Source organism: Aspergillus viridinutans, assembly GCF_018404265.1.
Source record: "Aspergillus viridinutans IFM 47045 DNA, scaffold_6, whole genome shotgun sequence".
In the NCBI taxonomy this organism is placed as follows: domain Eukaryota; kingdom Fungi; phylum Ascomycota; class Eurotiomycetes; order Eurotiales; family Aspergillaceae; genus Aspergillus; species Aspergillus viridinutans.
In genome coordinates, this window is record NW_025091222.1 from 1,986,830 (window position 1) to 2,010,765 (window position 23,936).

General features: G+C 51.0%; 8 protein-coding genes across 8 annotated transcripts; 4 read left to right on the forward strand and 4 right to left on the reverse strand.

The window, feature by feature from the left end:
• Nucleotides 1-224: 224 nt before the first annotated feature.
• On the reverse strand, nt 225-1,250 carry Aspvir_008363 (translin family protein; the record flags this gene model as incomplete). Its single annotated transcript, XM_043271535.1, has 2 exons — nt 225-888; nt 1,045-1,250. The coding sequence occupies 2 exons, from the start codon at nt 1,248-1,250 to the stop codon at nt 225-227; spliced, it is 870 nt and encodes a 289-aa protein (XP_043127470.1).
• Nucleotides 1,251-1,571: 321 nt separating this feature from the next.
• Nucleotides 1,572-4,340, reverse strand: Aspvir_008364 (glycoside hydrolase family 2 protein; the record flags this gene model as incomplete). Its single annotated transcript, XM_043271536.1, has 5 exons — nt 1,572-2,354; nt 2,413-2,648; nt 2,699-3,129; nt 3,187-4,140; nt 4,207-4,340. 5 exons carry the CDS (start codon nt 4,338-4,340, stop codon nt 1,572-1,574), a joined length of 2,538 nt encoding a protein of 845 aa, XP_043127471.1.
• A 3,772-nt stretch (nt 4,341-8,112) lies between these two features.
• On the forward strand, nt 8,113-10,578 carry Aspvir_008365 (putative C6 transcription factor; the record flags this gene model as incomplete). The annotated part of the gene is made up of 3 exons (XM_043271537.1): nt 8,113-8,333; nt 8,430-9,537; nt 9,586-10,578. 3 exons carry the CDS (start codon nt 8,113-8,115, stop codon nt 10,576-10,578), a joined length of 2,322 nt encoding a protein of 773 aa, XP_043127472.1.
• Nucleotides 10,579-11,197: 619 nt separating this feature from the next.
• On the forward strand, nt 11,198-12,557 carry Aspvir_008366 (glycosylphosphatidylinositol-alpha 1,4 mannosyltransferase I; the record flags this gene model as incomplete). Its single annotated transcript, XM_043271538.1, has 3 exons — nt 11,198-12,184; nt 12,244-12,351; nt 12,399-12,557. 3 exons carry the CDS (start codon nt 11,198-11,200, stop codon nt 12,555-12,557), a joined length of 1,254 nt encoding a protein of 417 aa, XP_043127473.1.
• A 289-nt stretch (nt 12,558-12,846) lies between these two features.
• Nucleotides 12,847-14,668, reverse strand: Aspvir_008367 (uncharacterized protein; the record flags this gene model as incomplete). Its single annotated transcript, XM_043271539.1, has 2 exons — nt 12,847-14,120; nt 14,176-14,668. 2 exons carry the CDS (start codon nt 14,666-14,668, stop codon nt 12,847-12,849), a joined length of 1,767 nt encoding a protein of 588 aa, XP_043127474.1.
• Nucleotides 14,669-16,110: 1,442 nt separating this feature from the next.
• Aspvir_008368 (DNA damage response protein RcaA) lies at nt 16,111-18,452 on the reverse strand (the record flags this gene model as incomplete). Its single annotated transcript, XM_043271540.1, has 5 exons — nt 16,111-17,887; nt 17,944-18,095; nt 18,149-18,228; nt 18,296-18,358; nt 18,416-18,452. 5 exons carry the CDS (start codon nt 18,450-18,452, stop codon nt 16,111-16,113), a joined length of 2,109 nt encoding a protein of 702 aa, XP_043127475.1.
• Nucleotides 18,453-18,631: 179 nt separating this feature from the next.
• On the forward strand, nt 18,632-20,530 carry Aspvir_008369 (Y-family DNA polymerase; the record flags this gene model as incomplete). The annotated part of the gene is made up of 2 exons (XM_043271541.1): nt 18,632-18,772; nt 18,827-20,530. The coding sequence occupies 2 exons, from the start codon at nt 18,632-18,634 to the stop codon at nt 20,528-20,530; spliced, it is 1,845 nt and encodes a 614-aa protein (XP_043127476.1).
• A 1,145-nt stretch (nt 20,531-21,675) lies between these two features.
• On the forward strand, nt 21,676-23,460 carry Aspvir_008370 (uncharacterized protein; the record flags this gene model as incomplete). Its single annotated transcript, XM_043271542.1, has 1 exon — nt 21,676-23,460. The coding sequence occupies one exon, from the start codon at nt 21,676-21,678 to the stop codon at nt 23,458-23,460; it is 1,785 nt and encodes a 594-aa protein (XP_043127477.1).
• Nucleotides 23,461-23,936: the final 476 nt, after the last annotated feature.

A 23,936-nucleotide genomic window follows, 5' to 3' on the forward strand; every position in this document is an offset into this window, starting at 1 on the left:
GGACAATTGGGCGTTTTCGATGGGTATATGCTTGATTGGGGGGAGGGTCGTAGCCTCCATACATGCCCTTATGCGTATTTTTATTTGATGATGCATACGCTTTTATGAGATTGACAATGTCACGACTGTTGGTACTACCTACATGGTAACCCGGTGATCGTTTCTGAAGGATGAGGACATGCGATGCATTCCAGATATGTTGCACCGTTGATAACAGTGCGTAATCAATAAACTTCCATATCAACCGGCCCCGACAGATCCGGTGTCCACCCCGACGGCCGCTCACTACCACGCACCAAGATCCCATACGCAGCCCGCTCGACCTTCTCCACACTAGTCTGCATAACATCGACCTTCTTCCCCATATCCCGAAGCATATTATTCGCATGCCGCCGCGGCACACTCAGCAACTCAAACGACGCCCGCATCTCCCTCAAATCAACCACAATACCCGCCTGCGTGGCCGGCAGCTTCGGCAGATGCTGATTCGTGCCCGCGCCAGAAATATCCCGCGCCGCCAGATCATCGCCGCTGCTATCCGCCTGCCCGCCCGTCCCCGTCGACAGCGACGTGATCGCAAACCGCATCATTTCACCCGTCAGATCGAACAGTCCCAACAGGTAATCCTCCTCCGTGACGAGGATCTCGGCGGGAAGGGCGGCGACGACTTCGGCGTGGGAGATGAGGGTTTGGTTCTGTAGGTAGTGATTGAAGGAGAGGGCTTCGATGAATTCCTGGATGGCACCGCTGAGTTGGCGCTGGTAGCGCCAGCTGTTGAGGCCTGTGACGTCGGGGATGACGTTCTGGAAGAGGGTGGAGATCTGGTCGAAGCGGGTTTTGGTCTCTTTGGCGATTGGGGCAGGGATGGGCGCTTTTATTGTGCGAATGCTGGGAGATCGTTAATGGTGTTCCATATTAGTGTGACGTGAGGGTAGGTAGACTAACCGTTGAAGCGAAAAGATTCTGGTAGTTGGACATTAGCATATGTGAATTGAGCTTGCGTGCGAATGTATGCAAATGGGATGGACCGGACAGGAAACGAACATCTTCTTGCTTAGGGCTGTAATATCTCTGCTCGTCTTGATGACTCGTTCTCGGCGGTCGTGGTGCTGATCGAGTTCGTCGCGGAAGGTCTCGAACATGGAGAGAATATGTGTAGAAGGCTGGTCGATTGGTGCTGCGGCCATGTTTGTCTGTGTCTTCTCGGTGTCCACCAGATTGCCTTCCCACGATCGCTTGTTACCTGCCATGGAGTGGTGTTGCTTGGAGTTGGTGTGTTTTTGGGGTGATTGTACAAATTGCGCTGGCTGACGGGTCATGGTCGTCATTCCTCCGCTAGGCTTAACCATATTGGGGTGGTTGTTATCTGATAAGATATCCAGGACGCCCGAACTTTTGATTCGGAGAGTGTTTAGAGGTAGTCTAAGAAATATTCTATTCTATATTTCATGGCTAGAATGGTGTATGAGGTAGATGCACAGAATTCATCGTATCAGTTCTCGTTCTGAATGGGCAATGCAATGTCTCGCAATATGCGTCCCGTGCTAGTGCTCCAGAATTCCAGTCGACTTCTACTGTCCAAGGAACTTGTACGTTAGAGGAGCATCACCCGGCTTCAGGCCCTTGATGGTCACTCTCTGGTCGTCACCAGGCACAATGTCCATCGCACTGTCACTGATTCTAACACCCTCTCGCTCCTCGAAGACCAGGCACTTGACTGGCTTTTGCGTGCTGATGAGCAGTGTCTGCTCATCCTCCGACCCAGAGACCTTCTTTACTTCAAGACCCCGGTCCGAGAGATCAAGGTACTTGAATGGTTGAGGCCAGTCCACGTCCCTTGCCACAAGCTGACCGTCGACCCAGATCCGAGCAGCAAGGACATGAGGTTCGGAGTGGACTTTGTGGTCGATTAGGCCGTCCACAATGAGGTTTGTTGTGCCGTTGGGCACTATGCTGACGTTCTCGTGCACAATGCGCTCCCGAACTTCAAGCCCAGTGTTGACGGAAAGGAACCGAAGTTCCACTGTGCCTTGAACCTCTTGTTGCCGGCTGCTGGTAACCCAGAGTTCGAACTTGCTCGTCTTGGGAGGCTGTGCGTGGGTCACGCTCCAGTCATGATGTTCTCTACGAACACCAACCGCGATAGGGTTCAGCACTCGTGCCACAGCGTAGAATGCAGGCTTGGGCCGCAGGAAGTAGTCCACGATAGCCCAGGAGATTGTAGGCCAACAGTCGTTCAACTGCCAGAGGAGAGCACCACCACAGTGTCTCTCGTCAGCCCATTGGCGACGCCATCCCCGGTATCCGAACATCATTGTTTCTGCTTGAACGACTTGTGTAAGGTAAATGTGTGTCTGCATTTGGAGTCAGTCATGAAATCACGTATGATTAAAGGGCAGCAGCTTTGCCTACCTCCAGGTCTGTTGCCGTCCTCAGATTTTCAACAAGGTATGTAGCTATTCTGCGCTCATGGCCGTCGGCCTTATTATGGAAATCAAGAACGTGCGATTGTGGATACTTGTCCGCCTCATTCTCAACAAAATAATTGATAGTTGACATGTGTGGGAATGCTTCCATTCCAAACTCGCTGTTGAATCGCCCGCCGAGGGTATCGAAGATCTGGTATTTCTCCTGTGTGCCGTGCCAGACTGTTGCCAGTATTAGTAGGACCAGTGCAAGTGGCAAGCAGTGAACGTACCGTTCCATTGATGCATGTCACCAACGGTGGGGTCGGACGTGGTCTTCCCATCGCCCCAAGGACTACCAGGGTGATAGAAAGTACTGGGACAGAATTCTTGAACCACCTCTGGAAGGAGTTTCTCATAGATGTAACGGGCAGGGAAATCGGTCTTGAGCCAGCTTTCGGGGTCCTTGTCCTCATAATTGTAAGTGAGACCTGCCTGCTCCTGGACCTGGTAGTCTTCATTGTTGCCAACCCAAATGACGATAGATGGGTGGTGACGCAGCCTACGCACGTTGTAGACAGATTCCTTTCGGATGGACTCGAGCAGGTTGGGCCAGGTTGGGTAGTTTCCGCAGCCAAACATAAAGTCTTGCCAAACCATCACGCCGAGTTCGTCGCACGCGTCGTAGAAGCTGTTGTCCTCATAGTTGCCGCCACCCCATACTCTGCTAACTGTCAGCTATGCATCCATGGATATGACGAGGCTAACGATCACAGCGTACCTGATCATCACTTGACGGCCATGAACCATGAGCTCAATCCATTTGCGGTATCGCTCAGCAGTGATGCTGGGAAGGAGATTATCGGCTGGGATCCAACAAGAACCGCCGCAGAAGATATCGACGCCATTGATACGGAAGAAGAAGGACTTTCCGTGCTTGTCAGGCTGTTGAATGACCTCCGCAGTTCTGATACCGAACTTCTTGGAAACTTGGTGAAGTTCCTCCTGTTCCCTGCGCAGGGACAAGGATACTTCGTACAGGGTGGCGTCACCGTAGCCATGGGGCCACCAGAGTGAGGGCTCCTTGACATCGAAGGTGACCTTGGCGGTGCCATGCTCAGTCACCCCAATCTCCTCCCTGGCGATTTCCTGGCCATGCAAGCTGAGAGTGAAATAAGCTTTATGTGAACCAGAGTCCACAGACTCTACTTCAGCAAAAGCAGTAACCCGAGCACTCTGATGGTCCGAAGCCAGTTGCACTTCGGTCCAAAGATCTGCGACTCTTGCGGAATAAACCTCAAGTCGCACTTCTCTCCAGATACCAGCGGTCATGAGAACCGGGCCCCAGTCCCAGCCCCAATGGTATTGAGCTTTTCTTACACTTAATCTGGAAGGGTCACCATTGAAGGAGGCCCAATTGTGCTCCGGATCCTGCTTGCGAAGCTCTTTTGCACGCAGAAAGGCACAGTCAAAGTCGATTTCTAGAACGTGGTCACCCTCGGCTTCTAGAGCCTTGGTGACATCGACGCGATGAGCAAGGAACATGTTGTCGCTCTCGAGGATGACGTTGCCGTCAAGTTTGACCTTGGCAAATGTGTCCAGGCCGTCGAATGCTAGAACGACGCAAGACCCAGCAGGAGCAGCTGGTTTCTGAAAAACAGTCTTGTAGGTCCATGATTTCTCGTTGACCCATCTCGCCTCGAGCTCGTTGAATCCGATATAGGGATCCTTCAACCTGTAACAACCCAGAGAAAACAATGGTTAGCTCGATCAATCATTGCAGACTGATAGGTCGGCATACTTGTTATTTGCTTGAAGATCCTGATGGACGACGGAAGGGACAACAGGGACCGGCATCCACGCATCCACCGATGTGTCTTCACTGTCTTTGAAGCTCCATCCCTTAGATAAAGGAAATTGTTGTAATTTCGTCATTTTGACGGTTCTCGAGGGGTAACTAGAGCTCTCTCACGGACCGGAACTGATGCTTGATGTTGTTCAGGAGAATCCGGCCTCGACTGAGAAGGAATTAATGAAATCTTCCGATTCCTCATTCCTCCATCAGCGGGATATGCCGCGAATTTAGAGTCAACGCTCCATATCTCAACGTCTCAATGAGCTCGGAGTATGAGGAGATGCACGGAGATCTCTCCGCCCCTCACGTGTCAGGCCGGCCCAATTGGGTAATACCCTCTCGGAGGCCTCTCCATTCCAAATTTGGTTAGTCCAAGACCTTGCTCCATGCCCCAGGCTTGAGTCTGAGTTCATCAAATGAGATAAACGACAAGACCCTCCATTCTACAATCTCAACTGTCTTCCGTACTGGACAACGTTCTGGACTGACACTATGGGGACTTGGTACGGCCCACAGGTCAGAACCGTCAGACTCGCTAAGAACTCGTCCCCGCACTTTGTTCCCTTTTAGGAACGGAAACACCTCCGTCTAGCTCTCTTTGCACGGCACACACTGGCTTCGGTCGGCTCCAATTCCATACGGACGCTTTGAGATTGCTGAAGGGTCCCTGTCTCTTGAGCAGTGCCTGAGACGATGCATGACTTCATCATTTATTCAAATAATAATTGATTGAGCTCCTCCATACTTTGAACCCGTTACTCTCGTGCCTTCAAAGTCCATATTCTGCCATCTGCCTCAACTGTGTGCCTCAATTTCCGGCCTGGCGGCCCGGTACGATCATGCTTCCTTCTGACCACGGGATTCTTTTCCATCAATTAGGTTACGGCAAGTTGCACCCGGGTCAGGCACAAAGCGAACGACGCTCCTCAGGCGCCTGCCACGAAGCACACGAAACCTAACGTACTCCGTATATCTGTCCTTGATGATTTCTCCCAAATCGAGATGTGATTTGGGCGATTGAGACTGCTACTGACAATGTTCGCCCCTCATTTAATTTACAGTTCCTTTTGCCGCTAACACTAGCAGACCCCTTTGTCGCAGCCTCGCAGGATTCCATTCATCGTGGCTTGAGTTCGCACATTGGCACGCCGCTAAAGATGGTCCGACGCCCTAAAATACCAATAGTATCAGGTTATCATTAGCCGAGCAACCCCTCTTCATTCAAGTCATCAATTGATGGAATTGTTCTCTGTCCCCACGGACATGAGAAGAATCGTGGTGCCAGAATCAGTTTTTCATCTCGAGAGGGTTGATCCTTTACAAGGCAAGCCTGTGATCAGAAGTGGAGGAAGGATCACTGAAATGTCTCAACGCTGTGTGCATAGGCTTCGGTTTGTCTGACCAGACTCAGACTCAGAGTTTACCTTTATCCGTTCTTCGTAATCACTGCGGTCGCTAGACTAGATAGACTTCCTAAGACAAGTTTGGCTACTAAGATCGACCAGAAATGAGACTCTAACAATCCGGATGGCCTGGGGGCTTCCTTAATCTGAAAGTCCAGGCAAATCTTGCAACTTACAGTATTACTGGCCTCTGATCTTATTCTCTCAAGCCCTGGTCAGTTCGAAACTCCAGATTTGAATCTTTAGAGCTTTCGGTATTCACAGTGAGCACTGTCTTTAGTATCAAAGGAAGATTAGGCACCTCGGTATTTGGGCAGCCAACTTAGTCACCGAACCTTCAAGGATCTCAAGGGTCACCCAAGTCTGCAGCCTTCTGGTTCCGGATCTTGGAAGCCACACTTCTTAGTGCACAGTCACAAGCTTGAGTTCCTTACAGTCGACACAATGGTCTTGGCTTGCCATCGAGTGTCCGATTTGTTTCAACGCACCGAATTTGCACGACCTGAGCGGGGGTCTGCGATAGGGAGGGCCATGAACTGCTGATATAATGATACGCCAGATCTGTACCCGAGTTCACTTCGTAATAGACTTTCTCGAGCTTTTCAAGGCGATCAACCTCTGAGACAGTCTTGAATCCTTTTTCCTAGTGGATGAGCCACCACTGTGGCTCAGAAAGCATCGTGTTATTTTAGGCATTCGGACAGAAGGATCTCGTCGTGGTTGGCTGTCAGCCGACGGCTCCCAGTGAAGGACAAGCCACAGGATGATAGATGTTATCCTTTGATTCCTGGATTTGGGCCATGGTCCGTAAGGCTAACCCTCCGATATTGAATTGCACTAGAGTGGGTGCAGGCACTGCAGGGATTATTTCTCTATCTTCTTGATCAGTGACCGTCACTCCCTGCTCATACCAGCCTGTGCGATCTCTTCACCAACCACGACTCTTTTGCCACCCGGTATCTGGAATTGAGAAGAGCATCAGATGATTTGATCATTGCTTCTTGTCTGCAACGAGTAATGGCGGCGCTGCGGTCCTTCTTTTGCGGGGAAATGAACCTCACTCCTGCATGGATGTATTGTTCGTCGAATAACAGGTCGCGAAGGTCGCGACTTATATCCCTGGAGTCCTGGTCGTGTTTCAGAGTGACGAGGTTCTCAACCCAGCGCCATGCTCACTATTATTCTGATATACTTATGCTGCATAGCGCTCTGGTAGAATTATATCACTTTCTCCTGTCCCTGGTATTAAGTCAGCAAGAGCAAAGTATGGGAGATATACTGCCAAAGTGCCAGACCGACGCAAGAAAAGGTCGGTGAGAAAGAGAGTCTTTGCTTGGACCGGAATCCTGAGCTCAACAACTCGCTTGGTCCTGAATCTATTAAAGTTCGCATACTGGGCAGTGATGAACTAACTCATCATACGCGTCCAACAGGGAGGATATGGGGAGTGATTGGAATGGATGTTGGATCTACCAATCAGTGATGAATCACGCTTGCCTTCCAGCTGCCGGCAGCATCCAAAAGCCACTAAGGCAGTGGCCGGGTCTAACTGTTCGCCTTTTGCGAAAGGCAAATGAGAAACAAAGTAAGTAATATTGAATATTATTTTTCATTTCCCTTTTTCCTTTCGCCCCTCCCCCTTTTGCCCCCCAAGAGAACAAGGCAAATGGAACTATGGAAGACAGGATCAGCGAAGTGAGAGAGAAGAATCTAGAGACAGTGGTGAGTCCTCCTGCTGCCATGCGGTACAAGTGTACAAAGTAGGTAAACGGTTGACCCCGGAATGCGGGGGAGGATGCAGACAGCGGACCAGCACAGTTGATGCCGACGATCTTTCAGGGACTACTCCTTCGCTTCTGTTAGTAGTTTAAAACACTCGAAGTCGAGTCCTAAAATAATCATGATAAGTAATGATGACAATGTGTAGTAAAATAATATCGCTTGGGGCAAAATAGAGATATTATTGCCAACAGGAATTGCAGTATTTCTATGCATCTTCTCTCTCTCTTTTCCACGCCTTCCCAATCCTTTCACCGTCCCTCAATTACTCCCGCCAGTTGATTCTGATTCTGCATCTGAACTTCTCCTCTCACCTCGTCTCTCATCTGCTTATAATTGATTACTTTCTCCACCAACAGAATCGTACCACCTCGCTTCACTTTATCACCTGCAGGACCATTGTGCCGTGATCCCCTTTTTAATTTATCTATATCGTTATCTATATTGTTTTCCTTCTCTCCTCTCTACTTTTGCATTCCCCAGTTTTCTTCGTATTTTCGACGACGGCCTGGATCCTGGTAGTCTCTACACCACACCTGCACCAAAAAAAAGTCGTCCCGTCTACACAGATGGCCTCCTCTGGCTGATTAGACCCTAGCATGTCTCAGACGCATGGTGCTTTTCGCTTGCCCAAGGTCTGATTTGATTGCGCCAGAGCTCGTCCCTTACCATGTTTCACACCTTTGAGGGTTTTGAGAACCCTGGTGCCTCAACCCCGGCCAAGGGTCGGGAGCGCCAGCAGTCCATCGCGCGAAGAGTCACCACCCTTCGGGCCTGCACCTCATGCCGACATCGCAAGATCAAATGCGATGGTGAGAAACCTTGCGAGGCGTGTAGATGGTACAAGAAAGCCGATCAGTGCCATTATTCAGATCCCCGTCCTTCCCGAAGGTGCGTTCTTTCCCTCCCTTATCTACCTGTGAGCTCTGTCCCGAGCTTTCCGTCTTTTCCCCGGAGTAGTCGGAACAAGTGAGCTGAACGCGATAGACATGTGGAAAAACTGTCGACTACTCTAGACGAGTATCGGAGCGTCCTGGAGAAATTATTTCCCAGCACCTCCCCCGAAGCCCTTATCAGTCTTTCCCGTGAGAAGCTTTTGGAGCTCTCGGGTAAGGGCCCGTCGCAGATGCAGGCACAACATCCGGCTTCTCCTGCCACCTCTGCGTCAGTTGAAGCGCACGTTTCCCCCGTATCCAACGAAGATGGCAACTTGGAATCATTGCAGACGATGCCAGAAGATCCAAGCGACAGCCGAAATCAGAGCACGAGCGATATAACGAATGGCATTTCAGACGATGTAAATGCTCTGTCTCTCTCAGCTAAACAGCCTTCCTCATACCTAGGCGTGTCATCTATACACGCTGTCTTGAAAGTCATTGTCTGGCTTGATCCAGGATCTCTTTCCTATTTCTCTCGGACACCAGCGAGCGCTGCTCACCGAGATTCAATGCAAGATTACTCAACAGCGGCCGAGCATCAGAGCTGGCACATCCAATCGTGTCACCAGCATCCGGTTACACCACCACAGGCTCACATGCAAGCGACCGATATGCAACTGCTCGACGCATACTTCACCTGGTTCCAGCCGTTTGTGCCCATGCTGGATGAACAGGCTTTTCGTGAGACATACCTTTCCGGACACCGCAGAGACGACCGCTGGCTCGGACTTGTAAACATTGTCTTTGCCTTGGGAAGCATAGCAGCATGCCCGTCCGATGACATGTCTCACAAGGTTTATTTCCAACGCTCTAAAAGCTATCTAAGCCTGGATTCATTAGGATCCTCTCACCTGGAAACTATCCAGACTCTCGGATTGATTGGCGGTTATTACTTACACTATACCAGTGAACCAAATCTGGCGTACTCACTCATGGGAGCTGCGCTCCGCATGGCGGCCGCCTTGGGTTTGCACAAGGAGTTCTCCTACAGTCAGGACGCGTCGAACAAACAGAAAATCTCAGCCATGGATCTGAAACGCCGAACATGGTGGTCGTTGTTCTGTATGGATACATGGGGCGGAATGACTCTGGGTCGACCCAGCATGGGTCGTCTTGGTCCCACTATTACAGTGAAGCTGCCAAACCACAGAGAAACAGTACGTCTGCTACCTCTGAAACATCCCGTCGATTCTAACCACCAATAGGGAAACGTTCTCGATATCCTTCCCCTACTTGAAAACATCCGGTTCTGCAAGATTGCTACACAGATACAAGAGGTTCTGGCTGTTGCACCATTGACGAAACATGCCGAGATCTCCCAGTCGGACAATCAATTGTTGGAATGGTACGCGAATCTGCCCTCCATCCTCAAAGACCATGAGCCATGCTTTGACTCGATTTTGAACACGCGAACCGTGATGCGATGGCGCTATTATAACCAGCGCATGCTCCTGTACCGGCCGACCCTGTTGAGCTATGCTATGCGGCGAGTTCCCTACATTGCGCTGAGGTCGGAGGAAAGGACCGCCATTGAGAGGTGCAGAGAGATTGCGGAAGCCACCATTCAAGATATCTCCTCTACGGCCCAGTCACATCAAATGTCAGGCTGGAACGCTATCTGGCTCATCTACCAGGCAACAATGGTTCCTCTTCTGGGTCTGTTCCTCAATGACGCCACCGTGAGTGATCCCAGAGCGTCTGTCCAGTCGTGTCAGTCGCAAGTTGAGACGGCGATGATGGTATTGGCACGGTTGCAGCTCTGGAGTCCCACGGCCAAGCGAACGCTGGAAGCCGTCTCAAGAATACTCGAAGCCAGCAAAAGAGGATCTGATATGGGAGGCGCAGCCAGCAGTCTAGCCAGTGGAAGCTGCGCCCAGGGGCGCGAAGGCATTATGTCGGGGATGATGCCTGGAGTAGTCTCAGCACATACTGAACCAGGCCGAGGTGTCGCGATTGCGAATGACGGTGGAATGGTAGATCCGATGGCACCGCCATTCATGGACGACACGGCCGGCCAGCAACTTTGGGATTTCCTCAGCTGKAGCGATTCAACCATCTTGTCGGGATTTTCAGATGTTGAAAACCCGAACGACATGAAGTGTGGCGGCAATGCACCTGGCTTCTATGGCAGTCCTATGACCGATTCAACCTATTATATGCATCCATCCGTGCCATTTTACTCACTTGCTCAACCATAAGGAGCAGCCTTATATCATCCAGGGGATTCTTGATTGTCTTTTATCTTACTTTATTGTACTCTTCTCTTGATATCCAATCTTTTGTATAAATGATCTGGCACTTTCGTTCATATGTATACCTCGGCTTGTGGATGTGCCGGAATATTCTGGCGATATGTGGGAATTATGAAATGACGTACACGAGGTGGTCAAGGCGCATATTTGATGGCGATCTGATATATGGACATATGCAAATACCAATTCTTGATACATATCGCTTGCGGTATCTCTTAACTATCTTGTCTAGAACTAGTTATGATCTGTATATGATTGGCTGTCGCTTAGAATGATGCTGAGTCAGCCATCCATGCAGATCGCCAACAAAACATCAAACCAATTAATCCACTTCCTCATGGTCATGTAAAGACCGGGCCAGAATTAGCATTAATTGACCATGGTTGGATTATAGAGGTTACCTCTAGCATAGTGGACGCATGAACTCGTCCATGAAATAATTGCTACCGATTTTCAACATCCCTGCGTCGCTTAACTGTGTGCGCCTACGACCTACCGTCTATCCAGACAACAACCTGGACATCATCCAAGTCTGGGACATCCTGGCAGGTGCTCCAAAGCCACCATGTCAAGCTTCTTCAGCTCCCCCACAAAAGTCATCGGCGCGTCTATCGCCCTGCGTGCCGTCCTACTAGTCTACGGCGCCTGGCAAGACGCCCACTCGCCCATCAAATACACCGACATCGACTACCTCGTCTTCACCGACGCAGCGCGGTACGTCTCGCGCGGCGCATCCCCCTACGCGCGCGACACGTACCGCTACACGCCACTGCTCGCCTGGCTTCTCCTCCCGACGACATGGGACATCCCGGGCTTCTTCTCGTTCGGGAAGGCCCTGTTTGCGCTCGCGGATGTCGTCGCGGGCTGGCTGATCGCCAGAGTGCTGGTGTCGGCGTATGGGATGAGCCAGCCGCGGGCGCTGAAGTACGCGAGCGTCTGGTTGCTGAACCCCATGGTTGCGAATATCAGTACCCGCGGCAGCTCGGAGGGGTTGCTGGGGGTTCTGGTTGTGGGGTTGTTGTGGGCGGTGCTGAGTCGGAGGGTGACTCTCGCGGGGGTGATTTTGGGCTTGGGCGTGCATTTCAAGATCTATCCGTTTATTTATGGGCCGGCGGTGCTGTGGTGGTTGGATGCGGAGAGGGATGGTTCGGCTACAGCTGCGCGGGAGAAAGACGAGGATGAGAACCTCCTATCCAAGGCGCTCAACTTCCTCACCCCCGCCCGCATCCACCTCACCCTCGTCGCCCTGGCCACCTTCTCCGCCCTCAACGTCTCAATGTACATCCTCTACGGCCTCCCCTTCGCCCACCACACCTACCTCCACCACCTCACCCGCATCGACCACCGCCACAACTTCTCCCCCTACAGCACCCTCCTCTACCTCTCCGCTGCGGGCGGCGCCCGCACCGCCTTCGAGTCCCTCGCTTTCATCCCGCAGCTCCTCCTGGCGGTCGTCGTCATCCCACTGGTCCTGGGGAAGAAGAGTCTGGCGGGGACGATGCTCGCGCAGACGTTTGCGTTTGTGACGTTTAACAAGGTTTGTACGAGTCAGGTGCGTTTCCCTCCTTCCCTGTGCAATCTTCCAATGCAGGCAAATGCTGATCTCCACAGTATTTCCTCTGGTACCTCGTCTTCCTCCCGTTCTACCTCCCGTCTTCGTCTTTGATGAAGAATCCGAGGAAGGGCGTCCTGGTTGGGCTGTTGTGGGTTGTTGCTCAGGTGTGTCGCCTCACTCTCTACTCTCCTGCTGATGCTGACGAATATAGGCCCTCTGGCTCCAACAAGGCTATAACCTCGAGTTCCTGGGCTTGTCGAGTTTCGTGCCGGGGTTGTTCCTGGCGAGTTTGTTTTTCTTTGCGGTCAATGTTTGGATTCTGGGGATTATTGTTGAGGATGTGGGGGGTGTAGGCACTGTCTCACTTTGAATTTTATTCTATGACTGGTGTCGGCATGTATATTAGTGGGTAAGGTACATATGACATGAGTATTACACCGCCAGGCACTGGGCTTTCATTTCATTCCATTGATTCATTAAGCTTATTCCGCCATCCATCAGATAACGCAAGGGTATTGTACTCTGAACAAAATTTCTAACACATGGCTAACGGGCATCAGGTATGGTTAGATCGAACCACAACGTGTCTTCGACTCCGTTGGGAGTCTGGAAGACTGGAAGTCTGGCCTCGCATGAATCGTCGAGACAGAATCCCAAGGTCAAGGCTTCCCAGCATCCGCGATGATCCTGTACGCGCAGGCATGTATACTCAAGGGCCGCGCGCGAGGCAGAACGGCCCCGACGATCTGCGAGTTTGGCCCGTACTGCGGGTAGATGCCGTCTCTTAGCTCGACGAATCGCGCCTGCGGCCGGAACTCATTCAACGCATACAGGATCCGGTCGCTCCAGAGGCCGGTGCATAAATTCCCGGAAAGCTGAAAGTACGGATTCAGCAGGGGACAGGCCGAGTCGAGGTCGATGAACCGGATTCGAATCTGATTCAACGACGGATGCACTCCGAGGCTCTGGACCGCTCCTACGACCAGCTTCTCGAAGGAGCGGATGAAGTTCATATTCCCGATGCCGGAAAAGTCCTCAAAGAATGGAAAGGCCGAGCCCGCCTTCTTTTCACGGCAGCATGTCTTGACTGCCAGATCTAGGTACCGGAGATTTGACGTTTTCGGCCAAGGTGGCGACGCGTTGCTGGTTGCCTGAAAAAAACATGCGCAGACCTTGCCCGTAAAGGTCAATGACATGAGTCTGGGGGCGAGTTCTCCCAACAACCGACACAGGTGTGGCGGTTGCGCCCCATCGCTGAACCAGGAAGAGTGCGTGTTTTCCTTGTTCGAAAAGCCTTCCAGGCTGATGTTGAGGTGAAGGAGCGAGGGCGGCGGATTGACCAGAATCTTGGCAATGGTGTCGTAGCCTTCGATCTTCGGTTTCGCGTACGCACAGTGCCACTCTTGCAAACCCGGCAACGCCTGCGATAGGTTGCGCCAGTGCTGGTAGTCTCGCATGATATTCCACGCTCCTCGCATAACAAAAATCTGTATGTTCGGCAACACCGGAAGGCGTTCTTTTCCAGCCAGGCCGTATGGATCGTTCCTAAAATGACGGATCATAGGCGGTTTCTTGCAATGACCCCCTTCAAGGGTGAGAATCCGCGCCTCGGGAAAGCACGCCTTTACATGGTGGAAAATGTCCTCCAGGGTGGCATTGTGACTGGACAAGTAGAAGGTGTGGCCTCGTGGATGAAAGGTATCAGGATTCTCCCACGTCATAGTGGCATGCAGAAGAGCTGTCACGTCCATCACGGCTATGTGCTCGTCATGGAACCGCCGGCGCGGCTGATAGACCGTGACACTCCGGGCTGCCCGGTTGCCCCAGACCGGCACCCAGACCTCGACCTGACGGACATACTTGGCCAGATGGGGATATGCACTGAACCAACTTGCGCTCTCCGCCAATTCGTCCGTGGTGCCCTTGATCTTGACTGTCACGCGCGGTTAGCAGCCAAAAGCAGAGAGCAGTGGCAGAGCACAACTGACTATGTCTGTAGATTCGATCTTGCACGAGAACCCTCCACACTGGCGATATAAGGGCAAGATCGGAGAGCACCTTTCTCCTGGGATGACGTAGACACCTGCTCCAATTACGGGCAGACTTCCCAGGAGCTCCCATTGTAAGCGCCGAAACACGTTCCCCGAACAGGGGGTCAAGAATGGCCTCGTGAACTTCGGCCGGGAGATCATGGAAGCGCACCCCGGACCGATACGGCTGGGATCCAATCGACTTTACCTGCAATTCCGCCGCCGTAGGAGTTGTAGTCTGGCAGTCCGGCTGACCAGGTTCAGTGGTGGAAGGAATCGGGTCATCGTGGATCTCAAATCCAGCGCTGGCACTTCGACTTGCTTCTTTGGAGTATGGAAGGGTAGGGATCACTGGAATTCTCTCCAGGGAGTTGACGGAGATAGGACGAGGAGGAGGGATGGTCGAGATCATGTGGGGCGATGATGGGGATGAGAATAACTCAGAGGACATTTGGAGCAGGACGAGGAAGCGCAAGGAAGTCACCCAACGCCAGAGGGGCAAAGCGAGAGTCGTAAATCGTGAGGATGGTGGAGGTCTACAGACTCGCAGAGATCAGTAAATCTGTCAGCGAACGTCGACAATGTGCCGTGTGTCAAACATGAGGTTGTGCGGAGAAAAGATAGAAGGTTTCGAAGGAAGCAACAACCGGATAGGAATGGATCAGAAGGAGGGGATACCAGCAAGTGATAAACGCAGGTAGCATCAAGAGCAGCCAATGTATGGCATGGCAGCAATAATGCTGCGAGAGAGTATTTCCTTTGCACCAGTCATGCAGAACAAGAAAGAGGGGAAGCAATAATCCAGCAGTCAGGTCGTTGGGCAGCGTCGGAGATATAGCCGTGGATTATTATTTGAGGATGTAGTCAAGGAAGAGGTGAGTAAGAGAAGGGAGGCAGAATCGTAGAAAGATAAGAAGAGACGGACGGCAAAGGGGAATCAAGGGACGCAACCAGGCGCTGAAAAAGAAAAAAGGTGGAAGAAAAATTTGAGACAGAAAAGGGTAATAGTAAGAATTAATACTTGCAGCGCGACAGTTGATCAATCCCGGGATGGGGGAGGGAGATCAATCAGTAGGGGTGGATAGACAGAGATACATAGAGAAGTAGATGGGATGGGGGTGTGACCGGCAGAATTCTCCCAGGCTGTCATGATCCAAGGCGGACAAGATAGATCATCTGCTGGAAAGGAAGCTAATTTTCCTGAAATAATGTAATTAGCTTGTTAATATTGATATGAAGCACGACTAGTACAACGAGTGGAGTATCCTATTTTTACTTCTAGAAGGCATTACCAGATACTTGGAAATGCCCATGTAAACCAGCGCTTCAAACCTTCAACTATGCTACGTAACTTGCGGGTGAAGATTGCCCTGCTTAATATATCTCCTCGTCATATCACTCATACATAGTGAGCTGAATTTATGAAGATTCAGTCATTATTTGTAGCAATATTTTGATGATTCAACTCTATTTCTTCTATACTTTTGTTCCAGCCTTAGATCACCTAGGATCCATCGTCGCACTAGTCACATCAGTCCGCCCGCCCTGCCAAAGGAGCTGGAGTTCCTCTCAACTCAACTACGATGGCTATCTAGTGAGTAGTGACATAGGGTCTGTACGAATTTGATCAATTCTAACTCTAGCCTCTTTTCATTTCCAGGAAGATTGGGAAATGAGCGTCCTCCAATCCGTTCACTACTAACTGTACATTCGTCAAGGGAGCCACTATTGTTGTGGGTAGACCCGCAGTTTCTAGCTGAGCCTAGTCTAGACTCTTCCGTGATAGGAACAACCCGCAACTATGAAATAGAGCAAGAAAAGATAAAATAATAGACCTTCGCTGCTCTGTATTCACAAGATTCCATATATATTTTACAGAAAACTGCAACGCCGTTACCGCCGGCGACGAAATCTAAATCGAGGCTCATCATCACTATCCGAATCACGTTCTTCTCGAAGTCGTTTCTGACTTCGAGGTGCTGGTGTCGCAGACTCGACCCTAGACACAGACACAGAAACAGACTGGGCCTGGGACTGGGCACGAGACGACCCGTCTCGGCTTAGAGAGCGCTCGCGCTGGCTTTCTGATGGTCGAGGATCAGACGTTGCGTGGCTGGTGACCCAGTAATGATCGCCGATGCCAAAATCCTTCCGTGTCACCTCCTCCAAGGGAACAATAACTGTCTGAATGCGATGCCGAGGTCGACCCGGCTCACCTTTCCGGCGAAACTTTTTGAAGTTCTTGCGTCCATTCCATCGCTCATCCCATCGACTGTCCTCCGCGACGCCAGGACGAGGCTTGATTTCCATCTCTTCCACAATGGCTAGGTTTTTGAGTTTCTCGACGTCCGTATCTCTCAGAGAGTCTTGGAGAGATGCCTCTTCCTCTTGACGGCGCTTGCGCTCGGCGTCCTCTTCCGCTTCGCGATGCTGCCGCGCCGCCTCGAGTACGTCCAACTTTTGTCGTTTGGGTTTGCGAGATTCTTCTGTTTTAGGAAGGCTTTGAGTCTCTCCAAGGCTACGCTGTACGGTCTCGGCTCGCCGACGTTTCATTGCTGTAGCACCGGGCAAGAGACTGGAAACTAGATCTTCCTCATTGTCGAGAATGCTGGCCTGTTGCGAAGGGAGGTCGGATGAAGGCGGTATGTCCTGAACTAGTTGTGAATCAACCAAATCAGCTCGTTCGTTTTGCGCGTAGGTGGGAATCGAGGATATATCGAATTCATCGTCAAAGGATTTCACTTTGCTGCTAATGGGCCGAATCTTCGAAGACTTGACCTTTTTTCTAGCTGGCTCACTTGGCTCCTCGACCGCTTGGGAATCACCAATCACCTCGACGTGTTCACTGGGAGTCGCTGGGAGTTGTGATGCTGGCGTTCGCCCAACCTCAGGGCTCGACTCCGTTTCGGGCAAAGGCTGACACAGAGAGGACGCATCATTTGCCAGAATGGCGTCAAGGAATTCGTTCTGCTCAATAACTCGCTGATCGGTCATTAGAGCGACTTGATTGCTCAGTTCAATTGACCAGTTCTCCCATTCCCCCTTGGAACGAAATCGGACAAGGACTACCCCTCCAGGACCATCCCTCTCCCCACCAAGGCCTTTCTGCCCCGCTGCATTCTTCATAAACTGGACAATCTCATCAGCAGTAGTCACCCCATTTTCTAGCGGGTATAGCAGGGCTTTTCCGTGCCCGTTGCTGATCGGATCCTGCAGGTTGCTGAATTGCGAGCCATCCCAGAAAACGAAAGTATAGTCCTCAAAGATGTTGATTCTGTCGGTCCTCGGTGCAAATGCCTCAGCGGGCCGAGGGACGGCTTCTTTCCCCGGAGGTGGGAGATGCTCTGTCGGGTCCGGCCACGCAGCGTCGAAGTCGGTTTCCAGAGGCGATAATGACTCCAGATTCTCCAAATCACTCGGGGTTGCAGCATACACAAGCGCATCGATGTATGATTCCTGTACTATGTATTTCCCGTTCACCAGCGCCTGTAGACCTTTGGCCGTATTACGCTTGCTTTGGACAACGTGCGTGGTATGACCGACAACATAGGGGATAATTGTTTTGATATCCAGATCTTCGAGACGCGAGCGGACGTGCGCCAGGGGATCCTTCGCTTTGAGTTCTTTCGAGGAGAAGGAGAAACTGAGGACCGTAGGCTGCCACTTGATCCTGAGCACAATCCACAAATGAGCCGTTGTTCTCTTCACCTCAGCGGGAGTGCTTACCGCAGTGCATGCTGGTATCTTCCTAGTTTGACGATATGTTCGTCTCCAGTCAATTTCTTATTTCCACCTTTTATCGACTCCCCATCGACTGTGGTCCCACATTTGGAGTTCTGGTCGTGAATGGTGATTTCTGACTTCGTGTAAATATGCGACTGCGCCGAATTAGCAGAGTGGTGGAGAGTATGATTGCAAGGGGATACCGTACTCCATCGCCAGGTTTGACCGGTGACACCTCAATGACCATGTGTTTTCGGGATATCGAAGAATGCTGAATGGCATGCCGAACTGTGAAAATGCTTCGTTAATACATGTTGCTGTACTGCGTATAGAACTTCCAGAAGAGTGGCCGTACCGCCATCTTGCCTTATCCGACCGAAGAGATACTTCTTCCCAGGCCGCAGCCACACGCGCTTCCCTAGGTAAGAGTCAGTCAAGACCGGAACCAAAGTTGGCGATAAAAAAATATGAATACCCTCTAAGAAATCGCCTTCTGAATCCAATATCCACATGAGGGGCAGCAGACGCAGGCAGGATGCAGGGAGATACCTGACCTGATGACGCCGAGAACCACGTCAAACAACACGGGCTGAAACGCGAGATCACGTGCTCAGGCGTCTCAATAGCTGCCTGGTTAGGAAATCCTCGCGACACCACTTTCATATCACCGTCAAAGATCACTGAGATAAATATGGCATCGAATGATGAGGAGCCTGGTGGAAATGGTCGGGAACCTTCGAAAGAGGCGTCTGACAAAGATGAAACCTTGAAGTATCACTTATTAGGGCCATCTCTGACGAAGGCGGGTCAGGATGCTGTTGACCAGCGAAAGGTATAGACTATGCAGTTCTCCATACTGAAATAAGCAGAAGCTAAAGATACAAAGGTATCTGAGATCATATATGATGCATCTAAGGGCTCCAAATTCTTCCATCACGAGCAGACCCGGGATAGGATTTTAACAGCCAAAATCGAGCGCATATTGAAAGAAAAGGCTCGCCTAGAGAAACTGGACCTGTCGCATGACCTGAGAAAGGCCGACGAGCTGATTGCGGAATTGGAACTGACGAGAGATCTGTCTCAATACGTGGTACACGTTGACTGTGATGCATTCTTCGCTGCTGTTGAAGAGCTTGACCGGCCTGAACTCAAAACGGTGCCCATGGCTGTCGGAAAGGGAGTCCTGACGACGTGTAACTACGAGGCTCGAAAGTACGGATGTCGCAGTGGAATGGCATCCTTTGTGGCCAAGAAGCTCTGTCCGCAGCTGATTTGCCTTCCTCAGAACTATGAGAAATACACCGCCAAAGCGCAGGAGATTCGTGCTATTTTCGCGCAGTACGATCCTCTCTTCGAGAGCGCAAGCATTGATGAGGCATATCTCAACATCACTTCTTATTGCACAGAAAACAATCTAGACCCAGAAGAGGCTGTTGGCCGTATGCGAGCGGAGATCTTGGAAACCACGAAGATCTCAGTCTCTGCAGGGATCGCGGCCAACGCGAAGATCGCGAAGATCTGTTCCAATCGCAACAAGCCGAATGGACAGTTCCGTGTCCCAAATGAGAGAGATGCTATTATGGAGTTCATGAGAACTCTCCCGGTCCGGAAAGTGAACGGTGTCGGCCGTGTGTTTGAACGTGAACTCGACGCAATCGGCATAAAGACATGTGGTGATATTTACCCTCAGCGTGCCCTTTTGACCCGATTGTTTGGAGAGAAAGCATTCCACTTCCTGATTCAGTGCTTTCTCGGCTTGGGCAGAACACAGATTCAGCCCGTGGAGAACTATGAACGAAAGAGTGTCGGCACGGAGCGCACATTCAATGAAATCGGCGATAAAAAATTACTCCGAGAGAAACTCTGGGATACGGCGCAGGAACTTGAGAAGGACCTGGCTCGTACAGAGTGCAAAGGTCGCACGTTAGTTCTCAAGGTCAAGCTGGCCACATTTGAAGTGCTTTCCAGACAATGTCAGCCACCCAGAGCAGTCTCTCTCGCCAAGGACCTTTACGCATTCTCACTTCCTATGCTAGCGAAGCTGGAAAAGGAGATACCGAACATGAAACTGCGACTTCTTGGTCTCCGCTGTACCAACCTGGTTAGCACTAAGAAAGTGGATATTAACTTCTTTGGCGCAGCATCGCAGTCGAGTTCTGTCGCTGGCAGAAAGCCTGATGCAATGACAGAACAGCAAATTGGTGCTGAGGAAGCTTTCGAGCAAGCTGCACGCCAGGAAAGGCAAGACGACATCAACGAGCTGGAGCAGCTCAGCCAGGAAATTTCCGACACGGAGCAAACGAACAAAGGAGGCGACACGGCTATACTTCCCAAGTCAGAAAGTCAACCGCAATTCTGGGATTGTCCAATCTGTTCAAGGCCTCAGGTTGCGGAGGATAAAGCATTCAATGATCACGTTGATTATTGCCTATCAAGGGAAACTATTAAAGAAGCCGTCCAGTGTACCACTGAGGAATCTCCAGTGGTCATATCGAACACACCGAAGGTAATGGGACGAAAAAGAAAGGCGACAAAAGAGTCGTCTGACGAACCTCACGACCCACAGCAAAGACGTCTTTTCTTTACATGACACATTCCAAAGCCGCGCAAGAAAAACGCCTTTCCATAGGGCCACCATAAAGTATCAGACCCATCATACTGTCATGCAAGGTTAAAGCCTATTAGACCGGTCATTCAAGGCTGTCGCTGCCGCCGATGCGAGTCACATCAGTGTGCCAGTAGACACCGATCGGTTCGACGGCGCCGTTTGAACGGCGCTGACCACCCCTTGCTTCTGATCATGTCACAGATACGTGAGGCTATCTCATAAGAAGTCCAGCGCCAAGCAGGGAGCCGGTCTGATTTTGCAGCTGTTGTTTCTTCAGCCTGGGTGGGGAATGATCCCGTCATGTCCTCGAACCATAACATTGTGGTTGTAGTCTCCTCTTGCATGCAGCAGCTTCCCTAATCATTCACCACGCATGCTTTCTATAACGAGGGGTGCAAATCTCCTACCAAGATGATTTCAGAGGGTGAAATCTCTGAAGCAGTTGATCTTAAAGCAAACTGTGGCATCAACCACTTTGCTGGTCATATAGAAGTCTAGTCTATTAGACAATAGTTGACAACTCGTCCAACCTGATCCTCAGCTAACTGCCGTTCTCACCGTCTGATATCTAACCCCTAGCAACAATATCTGTTCAAAACCTGTCAATCGACATTCTTCATGAGGTCATTGAGCAGTCCGACCCAGTAACCATCTTGGTGGACGGAGATCAGCCCATGCGGGAACGATAACCAGAGCACGAAAAACATGACCTGGATAACACCAATTCACCGAAGACGTGAATCCCAAGCAGCTGACAGATATCCAGATAGATTCAGTCAGATCATCATTATTATCGATCTGAATAATCGGGGATTTTCAGACTTGCTTGCCAGGAATGCGCCAACAGTTGCGGTGAAAGCACGAGACGCACTAGACTGTTTTGGGGGATGTGCTAGATTGTTATTATTATCGTCACCCTTGCCTCTCCAATATTTATCTACCCCCTCAATCTATAATTTTTCCCACACTGCTTATCGGTATTGGGACCCTCACATCGTCTACAAACTACTCACACCACTGAGGTCGCTCTATCTGCTGGCCGAGTGCCACCATGCTTGCAGATCCTCGTGGAGCGTCGCAATGCCATAAGTCGTCCTCCTCCTTTCCGCCCCTCAAGTCCCGTAACTATGGCCTCCGATAAACAAAACAATGGCCCTCTCGCCAAACCTTTCACGCCAACACTCAGTGCTGCCTTCAATCGAACCAGCAAATCTCCCTTGACCCCCAAGCTCGCTAATCCCGGTGTTTATCGCACTCCCAAGAGACTCGCCCCCTCTGAACACCCCGCTTCGACCCCCGATGCCGAGACCGCCTCCTTCCTCAGTGCAAACATCACGCCTCGATCAGGTTCACGCAATAGCAGACGCGATGGATTTCCGTCCCCGAGCAATGCACCATCCAGCGTACAGTCCTCGCCGCAAATACAGTATTCGCATGCAGGTGTCGCCCATGTTGCAAGCTCAGGGGGATGCAGAACGGAGCGGAGTCCCGCCCGCTCGAACGGGAGGTTGGAACCGTCCAGAGGGAATCGAGCAAAGACCCTGACAACAGAACACCCTAATACTCCGCGGCCGAATTCTTATTCCGACTCTTCCACTTCACGAATGTTTTTTCATGCCTACGATGCGCGGTCTCCGAATTCTTCCGATGTCGACATCCGATCCAAACCACTAAGCAAACCGTCCTCGCCTGCTACGTTTGTCTATGCCAATGGAGAACACGAGGAGCAGACTCAAGGCGAGGAGGCAAATATCACAGCTCCGACGGTCAAGCGGCGATCGATAGGCTCGTCTCGTCCTGCGTTGGCACCAAAAGCGCTCCCAGCTGCTTCGCCCCGGTTACGACCAGCTAAGCTCGCTGACTCCGCGGCGAGGCTTTCGGACGCTACCTCACAAGTCAGCTCACAGCGTGATGATATTTCCGAGGCTAGCTCTCAAGCTCATAGCTCTTTCTCGGGCGCGTTTCCCGCAAGACAACCTATTCCGGCCGTCAGGCACCTCAAATCGTCAAGTCTCGATTCCGCCAGTAGCGGCGTTCATCCCAAGGAAGGCCTAAAGCCAAGCCCGATTATCATATCAACGGCCGAGTCGCCGATAGACGCGGAATGTGCCGCATCTGAGTCGATACCGGGGCTCAGGCCTCGAATTCTGAGCAATGGATCTGTGACTTCGGTGGACACCCATGTTTCGGCAGCTGCACAGAGTCCGGTGAAGTCGGATACCGGACAGGCAAACAATGACGTCGTTCTCAATGCGCGAATTGAGAGAAAAATCCTTGACTTGGAAATCAGCAACTCATCTCTGCTTGCGATCAATCGTACTCTGGAACGGGAGATGCGCAAGCAGAATGCGGAATTGCGAAGATATCGCCGTCTGAGTCGCTCCGGCCGTTTGTCTATGGCGCCATCTACACGGTCCTTCTCCGGAACTTCGTTATCGATAACCAACGAATTGGACGAGGAAGCAAGCGAACTTTCGTCTATTCGCTCTCCAGAGGAACTGTCGGATTATAGCGATGAGGATTCCACCGTGGACGAGGGCGTTCTCAGTCCCGATTCGCTCGCTGAGCATGATGCGCGACATCGAGTGAAAGATGAGAAGCGATTCTTCATCGACCTTGCGAAACACCAGGAGTTGCTGGCGGACAGTCAAAAAATAAATCAAAGCCTCAAACGATGTCTCGGGTGGACAGAGGAGCTGATCAAAGAAGGCAAGAAGGCTCTCGAATATAGCGTGCATGTCAACGACGTACAGCTTGGCGGACGAGTCCTTTCACCGGACGAGCTTCTTGAGGAGGGAGAAAGAGCCCGGGGACTATTGAGTCCTGTCGCTGAGCCTCCGGATCCTTTGTTGGCATCTCAGGAGTTGGAATCTCTAATCGAAATGCTTGACAATGAGGCTATCGGCCACTGAACATGGTCTTATTGTTACAACGTCCTTGACGGGCAGGCCCGTTCGTTATTTCCCCCCTTTTCCACCTTTTCCACTTTTTTCAATTCTTTTCTTTTCTTTTTTCTTTTTTTTTTTTTTTTTTTTTGGCAGCTCTTATATTTCGTATCCAATTTCTACAATATCTACTGCATTTGTGGCGTACTAAGGTCCTTTCCTATCCTTTATCACGGCCGTGGCTCTTTTGACACTTCAGCCGCCTTCATCAGCCTTCTACTTTGATCATTACTTTTCTCTGCTTAAGCGAAGATACATGGTCACTCTGTCTACCCTGCTGCTTGCACTCTCCGGTATATTGTTAGATACCCGATGCGCGATATGTTTATTGTCTCTAGGATATGTCCACTGAGGGAGCATTTATGATATAGAGCAAGCTAATCGAGACGATATACTCATTTGTTTGCATTGCTTCTCTTCCATCTCTCCGCCATATACATTTG